The 12,772-nt window shown below is 34.8% G+C and overlaps 1 protein-coding gene across 1 annotated transcript in view; it reads left to right on the top strand.

The window, feature by feature from the left end:
* Window positions 1-1,563: 1,563 nt before the first annotated feature.
* Window positions 1,564-12,772, top strand: part of LOC150106984 (alpha-tocopherol transfer protein-like) — a 28,977-nt gene continuing 17,768 nt past the window's right edge. The window contains exons 1-3 of the mRNA XM_090393529.1: window positions 1,564-1,692; window positions 6,924-7,078; window positions 12,074-12,232. Coding sequence (XP_090249655.1) covers window positions 6,934-7,078; window positions 12,074-12,232 — 304 coding nt within the window. The 5' untranslated portion in view covers window positions 1,564-1,692; window positions 6,924-6,933. The remainder of the gene's footprint in view (window positions 1,693-6,923; window positions 7,079-12,073; window positions 12,233-12,772) is intronic.

The raw sequence follows: 12,772 nt of genomic DNA, 5'->3' as shown, positions 1-12,772 counted from the left end.
CTCTACCTTGTAACTCTAAATTTAAATTGCTTAATTTCGTACAGAAATCTACTAAAAATGATAAGTGTAACAACCATCTTTTATCACTCAATTGTGGATAAATATCTCCTTTTTCATCAAGAAAAAATTTTATATCGTTAATTAATACAAGAAATCTTTCTAAAAATTGACTTCTTCTGAGCCAACGAACATTATTGTACAACAGACGTTCCCTATCATCATCATCTGCCTGTAATTTAATCACACCTTACAGTCTCTTAGGTCAAGACCACATGATCGCTTTCCCCAAGTGGAGACATTGTAACTAATCACTCTTGAATCTCTTATCCCTTACATTACATGCTGCCTCAGGTAGTTTTCTCTTAAGAACTGTATAAACTTCATTTCCTTTGTTCCTCGTGACCATTCCTTCTTCCCATGTATGTCCCCAAAGTTAAAATTCCCCATATTAATTATTCGACCTTCACTCATCATGTTAATTTTCCAATGCAAGCCGTCTACATTCTCCCCTATACCCACTGGATTACAGCAGCAAACGATTATATATTTCACCGTCTTGATCCATATCTCACACCAAACAGCATCGAATGAACTGCCCTCTACATACCAGTCACCTTGAGGCACTTCTAACCTATTTTGGCTTTAACGAATCGTTCATCATTAGTAAAACCCCTCCCCCGATTCTGTCCTCTCTCTCCTGCCTGAAAATACTGTATCCCTTACATTCAATCCCTGTAATTACATCATTTTTAGTCAACCAAGTCTCACTAATTCCTATAATTTTTAGCCAAGTTGTAGTAAGTGATGACAAAAATTCTTCACACTTATTCACACTTGAAGTTAAATAGTAGGCACCTTGTGGAGACCACAGTATCAGTGTATATTATCATGTACTCGATATCCTTCCATCACAATATGACAGTACGAATGGAAGCTGATTTATGCAGTTGATCGAGAGACTTCTGATGTGTTTTAATAAAATTAAATTCCGTTTTCTCACTCTAAATAGGTTAAGGTTTAATAAAAGAATCGTGACAGAATTCTTTTGTATTGGCGAAACGACATCAAATTATAATAATGTTTACTTTTTGCTTTTTTGTGTACCAATTTTTGTGCTCATAAATAGTCTTGTTAAAGAATGGTTTTAGGAAGGGCTTCTTTTTTGTGATTATAAGAACATATATTGACATTAAATATTTTAAATTTATGTGTAATGTTTGCTGACCAAGAGAAAATCATTTTTTCTTCAATTTAATTTAAATTGCTTTTCTGGGTTAATTATATTTCATAATTATTTTAATTTTTACGTAATATTTGCTGATCAAGAGGAAAATTCGGTTTGATTTTAATAACTGAGATATTGTCCTCGTTTTGAAGCACTCTTTATTGTAAGAAAAACAACTTGATAAAAGAAAATCGTGACAAGAAAAGCAATTGCGTTACATGGCCAGTCTGATCAACAGCCAGTTACATTAATTCCCCACTTGTATTTATCGAAAAGGAATAATTTCTCAGTATTAATACAGATTGGCCTTAAACAGACGTCACTTTGGGTAAACAAGTGCGACTGGTTTGATCCAGAGGATAACGTCAAGGTTTTGCATTCAGTAAAACTTTTTCACCACAGCAACCGAGACAGTTCGTGAAAAGACTTTGAAGTGCTCGTGTTTTGCTCAAAAGTACCTACGCAAAGTAAGACCAGTTCCCTTTTATTCAGAGAATAATACTTAGTTAGAATGTGCGTGTCTTATTTCGTTAAATTCGATAGCATGTTTCAGCAATACAAAATACTCTAGAAATGAAAATCATAAATTAGTTTAAAGACAGTGAATATTTGATCGTAAGTATTTTTATAACGTCTTATGAAAAGGTACGGAGAAAAGACATGAAATGTATGAAGTTAAGAAAATGTCTGTGAGTCACCTTTGTTTAAACGTTGACGCCTCTGGTAATGTTTCAGAAATATTCTCTTTGGTGCGGTGTTTCATTCTTGAAATGTTCAGTTTCTCTCCATTGTGAATCACTCTTGTGTAGAGAAGACAGTGGCATTGCCAATACTGCTGAATTTTTTTCATTTCATTCCATGCTTCATCAGCAATACAATCTTCATTTGTGGCAGTCGAGGACTGTTTCATATTTTTCAATTTTTTTGTTCATTCTTCGTTGGCAAACCATATTTATCTTTCAACTACAAGTCTCGATTTTATATATATAACATTTCTAACTTAAGCATTTTCATAAAGACACGTCATGTGATATTTATTCTCTTGATGCACAGACTGACAAAACAAATCCGGAAGCTAATTTTGTGAACATCGTGAATCTAACAAATACTATTTGCTGTTGAGGTCCTAATATCTTTGAATATATCGAGTTTCTTGATGCTCACGTGATTGGAAATGGCGATCAAGAAACAACTTTTGGATTATTCACCTTTAACAGCAAAGCACGGGCAGAGACGATGACCGACAAGTTCTTATATTCGTTTCATTCTGTTTTATTGGCGCTGACTCACTACTTGGTCTACTGTTGTATAATTTGTATATCAATGATATTGGAAATGATTTTACAGGAAATATTCAGTTTTTGTGTTTTTTTTTTTTTTTTTGTTGATGTTGCTAAACTGGAAAGAGCAATGGTAAATGAAGGTGATGTGGAGATCCTACAGGAAGTAGGTAGATTGGTAGTATGGACAAATGTAAAGGGCTGGCCTTTTAACGAGGCAAAGTGTAAGGTGATGCACAGTAGGAAGAGGTCATTAGCTGTGCACAATACCGATGGAACTGAACTGCAGGAAGTTGAAGAGGGCATGACTTGGTTGTGATTTGGATAGTGAGTCAAAGTTTAGAATACATATTGCCAAGATAACTAAAACAGTACATCAGATTAAATGGTTACTGAGAACACACTAATAAGCAGGAATACGTAAGTTATTTTTCCTCTATATAAGGTTTTAATAACGCCACATCTGGACTACTATGCACAGATATGAAAGCATATGAGTTCATCGGAGATGAAGAAGGGGTACAAATGATCAAGAGCGAGTCACGAAGATTGTGGCAGGCCTATAGAATGCTCCCTATGAGAACAGAGTGACGACCTGTGTGTTTCAAAAACTAGATGAAAGGGGAAAACAGGAGACATAGTAGGAACATTTAAGTTATTAAAGCGGTTTTATAAGATTGAAACTGAAGAAATGCATAGGAAAAGTAGATATTAAATATCCAACATTATTTAAAAGCCGAATGGTTGTAGAAACTTATGAAAAGTTCGTAGAATTTGACCCGAGAGCTTTCAAGAACAAACCTGGGCATCGGATTTGCCTTAGCTTGCACTACCTAAAAGAAATCAGCGCTGCCCAAGGGTCCCCTGGGCAGCGCTGTTCGCTCTGTTTCGCTGGTCCCCTGTTCGCCCGTATACCATATTATATTGTCATATTCTTGCATATGTTCAATTCACTGCTGTACATGTTCCAAAAAAAAAAAAAAAACACTAGTTTAGGCTTACCCTCAAGGGCGGCCAATTATTTCTAGCACGCAGGCGTCTAACAGTCTAAAACCGGTCCTGCCCGGAGGCATAGGGATAGCCATCTTATCCTCGGAAAGGTACTTTACGTATTAGGCCTACTGGCCCAATACGTGAAGGGGAAGAAGAAGAAGGAGTTTGTTGATCCTCAGAATGAAGCTTAAGAATAATATTTTGTGTATGTGTATGTTGAAGAATAATTATTATTTGATGGTCTCATAGGCTGATTGAAACCATCCAGTGTCCAGTCTCTGCTTTCTGGAGAAAGCAGATTCAAATTCCACTATGGTATAAATGATTGGGAATGTCTTTAGGCAAGTGATGATTTTCATTTTCTGCTACGAAATCTTCAATCTCCTTATCAGCAAAAGGAAACTTTAAATTTGCCAGCCAGAGAGAAATTTTCGGATTATCGAACTTTGTTATTTCACAGTAATGAGTGCATTATATGATTCTAATATTTTATGAGTGTTTTTCCTATAAAAACGATGGTTACTTCAGATGCAACCAACATCAGTCTTCCGATAACATCTTTGAGATTTTGTGGAAATGTTTCCATAAGATTTTAGTTTAGTGTTCGAATAGCAAAATTTAAATTTGATAACCATAACTGAGGTAAAATGAAAATAAGCAGGTTATTTTCTTTTTGGACTTCAAATGAATGTATTTTGTTCAGCTGCAATTTTGAGGATGATCTACTATTAAATAGGTAACAACATGACTCCTTTAATTTTAATTAGAACTTTTAGTAAGAGAGTCTTCAATAAAGTTGGCAACAGTTAATTATTAACAAACGAATTGCAGCTCATCAAAGAAAATGATCCACAATCTTATTCTTAAATTTCCAATTGGCTTCACGATGAATATAAATTCAGTTCACTTTGAAGCAGCTTCTTTTGTTATTTTAATATATTTATCAATAAAAAGTTAGAGAGAATATAATATAACCTTTTAGTGCTTCAAAAATATACCTTCTTCTAAGAAGAAATAGTAAAATTCGTAACTTTTTTTTGACTGAATGGAAATGAGACAGGAAAAACGATGACATCACTTAACTATTTTTCCAAAATAAATGTGAGAAAAATGTTTATTTTCCATAACTTTACAATGCGCTCGGAGTTTATAAAGAGTGTTACAGTCATTTCTAAATTTATAGGCGTTGTTGACGAAGATGCGTATATTTTTTTATGTTGCTCCCACGTACGAGAGATTACTTGAAAACCTATACTACCTTTGGTACTGTGGTGGACTAAGGAGCTTTTTTTTCTCATCTATTTTTATGGATTTCATATATTGTTTTGTCTTTTTAATTTATTTACATAGTCCGGAAGCCAACTCGAGAATCTTTTTGAAGTCACTGTAGGCTTCCAATAAGCAGGCAGTCAGTACGACGCCTGACGATGTAATTCGTCTTTTACCTAAAGACAATCACAAACATCCATGTCCAAGACGGAATTCGGACAGGCAGTCTGTTAGTTGGAGAGTGGGTATGCTAACCACTTGGCCAATCAGGCCTGCGATATATTTATACTTTCAGGTATTGTTGAAGAGCAAGAAAGGAAGGATAAAGACAATTATAAGTTGAAATGAGAATCTGTCAAATTCTGTTTTCTTTTCTTTTCTTTTTTGGTAAAAAAAAAAAAAAAGTTTATTTTTGAGCGAAAAGAAGATTGGACTTTTTCAATGGCCTCTGAGCCAAGTAATTCGGCTTTATTGAGCAGGGCATTTATAAGGGCATTGACGAAACCGACTGAACTAGGGATGCTCTCATAACCTATCTTTAAAAATTAGATTCCCGGATAGGAAGAAAATTCTGCAAATTCACAAATCTTTCCAGACCTTATTTACAAATATACTAATGTAGAACTACATATTAAGATACCCCCCCCCCTACTGCTGGATGAAGGAACATGAAAATGGACCAAACTATGCTTGGTTGAGGTGTATGGAAATCTCGCAGGTCTAATACGAAAAGTATTAATCGCAGATTAAAGACAGAGTATATAGGAGTTCAGGGATTAGTAAAACACACAAAAAGTACTACACAGCATAGATGTATAAGGTAGATCAACTGCACCAGGTTATTGTGGAATGTCATGTGTATAAGTGAATTATACAACTATGAAATTTAGAGAATGTCCGCTCATTCTAAATGAAAATTTGCATCTTCCAATACCTCTTGTGATCCTTTCAGAAGATTGTTCGTCTCTAACAGCATCGCATCACATCTCGTTCTCCCATTTGCTAGTTTCTGCATTCCAGTAAGTGTAAATTTCTCCTGATAATTTACATTCCACAGTCCCAATATCATCTTTAACACCCTTATGTGCACTCCCTCGGCTTCACCCTGAAAGTTAAAGAGGGAAAATGACTTCCTTATTCTTACATATCAAGGATAAGGAAGTCAGTTATCCTCAGATTTGTATATGTAATCTTTTCTCTATTGCCCTTAAACTTCAATTTCCTTTCTGCTGATACTTCAATATCGCTAGTTTGATCAGTTTCTTCAAGTATCCCATCAAAACAATCCCAGCGCATAATTCCACCGCCATTGGATATCTTATTACTCCAAATTGCATAACCCTACATTAACATTGAAATGACGGCAATTTTCACATGCCCACTATTCAAGATTATTCAAATTATTCTGCAAGTACTGCATGTCAGTTGCATTTCTGATTACATTGCCAATCTTTGCGTCATAAGCAAATAGCTGCATGTCACCATTTAAATCTTTCGACACATCATTAATATGAAGTTTGAATAACAATGGACCAGTTACTGACCCTTGTGTTACTTCACTTGTCACCACAAATCTTTAAAACTAGCATCCCCATACACCACGTTTTGGTATCCTTCAGTCAGTCATTTTCTTAACAAAATCATTCGTTTATAATCCAATTTCAAGTAATTTTTCCCTAGTAATTTATAACCCATTTAACCACATGCGTTCACATAAACTCTCAAGTTCGTTTTTAAGAATATCATACAAATTTAAATTAAAGTATAGTGTGTTGACAAACAACAAAAACGTTTCTTTATATTCCATACAAACAGTAAAACTGGTAATAGTTGCTTTTTATATGTAAATCTCTCTCTAGGGTCAAATTTATATTTAAGAAAAGATGTTGGCTTAGAAGGCGATTTTGAGCGAGAGCTCGTTTACTTAATAATAGAACATAAGAAATAGAAAAATTGGTTACCAAGGTAGATATGAATGGGGAATAATAAATGTCTGTTGCCATATTATAATGTATTTTTTGTTTATTCCTGAAAAAATTTAACAGATTTATTAATGCATATAATGTTTTCCAATTATTTATAATTTCATTGTACCATTCTATAAATCTGACCGTACCATAGCGGATTATCGTAATCCGTGTAAATATTCTTATTAGGCGTTGCTCAATGGCGTGCACAGGAATTTCCTATAAACCTTTGCAGGAGGATCATTTCTTACAGGACACAGATATTGAAAAAGTAGTGAAAAGAATATGCGAAGATCCCAAAGCAGGAGCCACATGCATTCAGCAACTCGAGAAAGTGAAGCCCGGTGAGTTCTACTCGGCTTCAAAATTAATTCATTATTAATTTAATGAGTTAAGCTTTTTGATCTTAAGTTTTAGATTTTATATTGCGTTCGAGGCTATATTGTGGTTCGTCGTGAATGTTTTTCCCTGAAAAAATTAGTGCTTTATAGTACACAAGTATACATTTTAGTGTTGTAAGTTTTAAATGGCGCCAAAATCGCAAATCATAACGCTAAACAGAGCAGCGAAGATGAGAATAAGAAGGCTTTCCCGCTAAGTAGGATCTTAAAGGTATTCATTTATTGAAATGAATTAAAACTCCAAAATAGCGAATTAAATCAGAATATTAGACAGACGAAGTGACAATTACAGAAAGTCTAGCGGCGTTTGAATAACAATAGGGAGGATAAGAGAATTAAGCAGCAGAATAAGAAACAACAAAGCACGGAATCAGTAAGTTAGTAAGTGAAGAAAACCAGGTAGGAAACGTTCATTTTAAAAAGTAGGATATTATTAGGAACGGTGACTCTATAATAAAACATGCTTTAGATGAGCAGATTTTGCTCCGGAAGAACTTGAATTTTTTTGGAGCAAAAATTAAAAATATAACAAATGCAACTGATAAACAAAAAAGAAAAGTAAACGAGATCGTAACCGTAGTAGGGACTTAACTAGCGATAAGTTCAGTATGAGAGAAGATATGAAAGGGTTGTTGGAAGAGGCGAGAGAGTGAAGAGCGAGAAAGCGAATGACAAAATATATTGATATGACAAAAATAATTTAAGAAAGGCTGTGATGGCAAACGATTCAATGCATCGGCTGAGTAGAAGGAATGGATACGCGATTTTAGATGTGTGGAGTACGTTTGAGGGAAGATTGGACTTGTATAAAAGGGATGGCCTTCACTTCAATGCGTTTGGAATCAGGATTCTAGAAAAACTAATAACTGGTATGAGACCTAACACATAGAATGGTGAAACTAAATTCTGATGAGATTTGTCGAACTGAGTCACGCAGAGTAGCGTATACAAAACTACATGCAGATAGCTCATTACATCTGTGAACGAATTCTAAGAGTATCAGAAACAAAGCAGGTGAATTGGTTACTAAGTCAATGTGCTGGGACTTCAGATTGTAGATATTAGTGCAACCTGGCTATCACAATCAGACATATTAATTGGTATCGAAAATAATGGACACAGTATTTTTAGAAAGGATAGACAGAATAGTAGGGAACGGGGAGTGCTGCTAATGATATCGGATGACTTGAATGCAGTTAGACTTGACTGTAATAATAGAAGCAGTTTTTCATTTTGCAGTGAGTTGAAGCCATTTGGTGTGAGCTGGAATCTAACAAGATCAAACACATACTGGAGTGTTATTACAGACCTGGTGAATTAGTTGCTAATGATCAAAAAATGCATCCCCAAATAAAGACCATGGGCGCGAAAAATGTAATCATAATGGGGAAACTTAATGATTCAAACATTGATTGGGTAGTGGTAAAATATCACGAGAATAATGAAACTGAATTTATTGAGTTCTTACGAGACAACTTTCTCAAGCAGCATGTGACAGAAAGAACTCGAAGTCAAAGAGTGTTATATTTGATTACAGTGTCAGAGTGTGTTCCAGTTAAAGACGTAGCCATTCTACTTCCGGTTGATAGCAATAATAATGCGGTACTCACTTGGGAAGTGACTAAGTTTAGGAATGTTTCATTCAGAAAAAGTTACATGCTAAACTACAAAGCAGGGAATTATGACCAGCTGAAGAGTATAATAAATTCGTCGCAATGGTATCTGTTGCTGAATGGGAAGAATATTGACAGTGCATGGAAAGCAATTAAGCAATACTTAAATGATTCTATATCATTTAATGTGTCCCGTGCTTCTAAGAATAAATAGCATAGGAGTTCAAATGGATGCATAATCTTATCAATCAACAGATTTGTAAGAAAAGGGTGACTACTGTGTGCATAGGGATGATGTTTTGAGAATAAAGCATTTCAGAATAAAGCATTCCCGAAAAAACTCGGATTTTCTTTCTGCAAATTGGATACACTGAAGTCATAGACAAAAATAAATAAATACATAAATACTATTGTTATTCGTGGACAGTAGATGGCGTTTGTATCTAAGTAGTGTCGGAGAATTAAGTAGGATAGACGGTGAGATATGTCCTCGGGCGCTGACTTTTAAACTACGTGGGACATAGTAATAAAATCTAGCGATTTAATTACCACTACGGTCTGAGTTGAGGAGAATATCCCTCTCGGAGAATACTCGCTGCGTACGGGAGTCACGTACTTGGTAGGGGGCGATTTCAGTGTCACTGGAATTGACGTCATTATAGCGACCCGCACGCTGAGAACTATATTCTCAGAAGTTAGTTTCCATGAAAGCTGTTTTCACACAAATCTCCGGTCTACAAGTTTTATCTCAAAATTTCACAAAAATTAGGCAAGCTTTTATTATTATTATTGTTGTTGTTCTTATTATTATTATACTGCTTGACTTAACCAAAGCATTTCATACACTTGAAAGTGACATACCACTCACCAAACTATACTCAATAAGTATAAGCGGAACACTGCATACCTGGTTCAGGAACTACCTCTCAAACAGAACACAAGTAACAAAAATAGGTGCATATCACAGCCGTGGTATACAAATGAAACAGGGTGTCCCTCAAGGCGTCATATTATCACCCCTCTGTTCAACATATACATTAACGATGTTCATAACCTGGCTATAAGAAGTCAAATATTTCAGTACGCAGATGACATCGCACCACTAACAATCCACACTGACCTCAACACGGCTCTCTCCAAAGCACAACAACAACAACAACAACGAAATGATATCCCAATATACTTCTACCAAAACGCAATTGTAATCAACGGCACCAAAACACAGATGTTAATAATACACAACCCGAGAATTATGCGCCCCGCACCGCAATCGATACACTGTCACACATACCGCTGCATTAACAACAAAAAAAAACTGCCATTGTCCCGAAAATACCTTGGGTTTTACATAGATTGTCACCTTAAATGGACAAAACATATAGAATACCTACATACCAAACTCCGAATCATCGCAGCAAAACTCTTCCAAGTAAAAGACATTATTCCATCTAACATAAAAAATAAATAAAAATAAAATAAAATAAAAACTGCTGTATCAGGTATGTACGAATCCCTACTGAGATACGGTATAACAGTCTAGGCAAAAGCATCAAACAGCCACCTAACAAAATTAGAAATATTACATAGAAAAATTCTGTTAACAGTGATTTGGATACCTTATACACAACAGCCAATATCCGACCAGCACATGGCGATACACAGAATTCTGAGCATTAAAAATCTGAAATACTACATAATATTACTATGGAATTACTTCAACATCACCTATAGAAAAAACAGAGACACATATCGTATAACACAACCCACTACAACTCTATACATTCCTACACCCTTCAACAACTCATGCGGTTCTTTTATGAGATCACATCAGATACCCACGCTATACAACAGCCTACCAAGAAACTTAAAACACATAGACAACTACAGAACATTAAAACACGAACTCTGAAAAGTATACCAACAAAGTTAATATACCAATAACACTAATATACACATCACAAATCACCAACATCGAATGCCTATATCCCATTAATAAACAGTAACAACAAAATAATTAGTGAAGGTTATCCCACTCCCTTCATAAAGGTTAACCCAAGCTACGAATTAGGTGGGATTAAAATGCCTCACTCATCCACACGTAATCCTCATAATCAAAGACTGCAAATTACGTAACAAGACAGTCAGTACGGCGTATAATAATAATGAAGATACAGATATAAAAAAAAAGTATATGAACAACTACCCAAAGAAAAAAATATTGAATAGAAATAATGTGTCATAAACTGCATACAGCATAATGTTCAGAGCATCAAGTGTAATGTGCACTAATTGTAAATATTTAAATACTCTGTACGATGAAAATAGAAAACATTTTATTTTATACATAATGTGTAAACATGCAAAAAAAGTCTGTAATCAAAGAATTGTATAGTGTATTGTGTACTGTATTACTGTATTGTAATAGTGTATACAATGTATAAATATTTTAGCTAGTGCTAAATGTATATTGATATTTAAAAAAAAATTCATATACTCTGATAAAAATTCATTTATGATGAATAACGCCTTTTCAGGAAATCAATTTCTGAAAAGCAAGTACAGTACCGATAAATCATTTCAACTGCGTAAATCAGTTGATCATATTCAGCTTATGTTTCTCTAGATCACTATAGATAAACCTGTCCGTTACAAAATGCTTTATGACACATGGAGTGAAACTTTAATAAAACATATCAACACATTATTTTTTAAATAAAAATAAAAATAAAATATTTTTAATTAATTGTTTCGTAATAAAAAGCAAGAAACGGCATGAATTAGAGATATTATCGTGACTAATTAAAACGAATTTAATATCCAGCCAAAAATAACTGCAAAATAAATAATTCTGAGCTCAGCATCCACAGGCTTAAGAACTTCTATAATGCCACTAGGAGTTCAGAATATAAATGTAAATTTGCAAACTGCTAAAAATTGGTTACGCTGGAATAAACTAACTTTCGACAACACAAAATAATAAATAAAATAAATTTGTATAATTTTAAAGTACTGTACAGAGCCAAAAGGCGTCAATTTGGCAGGCATTAGCAAGATATTAAGATTTAGGATATTCGAAGTAGCCATATCTAATAGCCGAATATAGAAAGAAACTTAAAACTTTAGTACACAAACTTCCTGATCGCTACTTTCATGTGGCTCCGGTAATTTTTTGCTGTCTTTATTAGAGGAGCCACAAGAAAATAAGGTTTAGTAAAGTTCTGTATTAGCATCCTTTGCCCATTCAAATAACTGTTCCCCATTGGCCAGATATGCAATTTTATGTGTGTTTGCCTTTTGATGACTGTTATTTATTGATATCCCTCAGACGTTCAGCCAATCAGACTGAGCGTCTCAGATTCAGAATTCAGGACATTCGATGATGATGTTCTTACTGATGGAGACCTGAAGAAAGCAGAAGAGGAGCTCAATGAAAATCCCGAAACCCGAGAAAAATGCATTCATCAACTCCAGGAAATGCTATTAGGTAAGATGACAATGACGTTACTGTAAAATGTTCAATCCCATCTTAATTTTCTGTTCGCAACTTTCTGTTCAAAGTAGAATCCATAAGAATATACTGAACGCTTAAAACTACCGGTTGAGTGTTATTATCTGACAGATGATAATGACTAATAGCTATTGAGCAGGGCGGCACCCTTCAAAATTAGTTGTAATAAAATAATTATGAACGAAATAATTGATTCATTCGACATTTGTCTCCTGCTTCGATGCATAGTTAACATAACATCTCATATTCCATCTTGAAGTCGGAGATATTAGGGTACTAGTTGATAATGATCACAGGGGCTCCAGCTTCTGTCGTCCCTGTCCCTCCCTCTCTTCTGGCAGTGTGAGTGACACTCTTCAAGAGGGTGCATAATATGCATAGACATCCCTATTCCATTTTGAGGGTACATCAATTAAAACAGCGTTAACGCAGGCCGTCCGCCAGATACACCATCTGATCAAAAGTATCCGGACACCCTTCTGTAATTCTTAAACTGATATCTAGATGTCACTACAA

This window comes from Typopeltis vanoorti, chromosome 5 (genome assembly GCF_054136105.1).
Source record: "Typopeltis vanoorti isolate ZY-2024b chromosome 5, IOZ_Tvanoo_1.0, whole genome shotgun sequence".
NCBI classification, from domain to species: Eukaryota; Metazoa; Arthropoda; class Arachnida; order Uropygi; family Thelyphonidae; genus Typopeltis; species Typopeltis vanoorti.
Note: the sequence above shows the minus strand (reverse complement) of the source record. Positions and strands in the feature narration are given on the sequence as shown.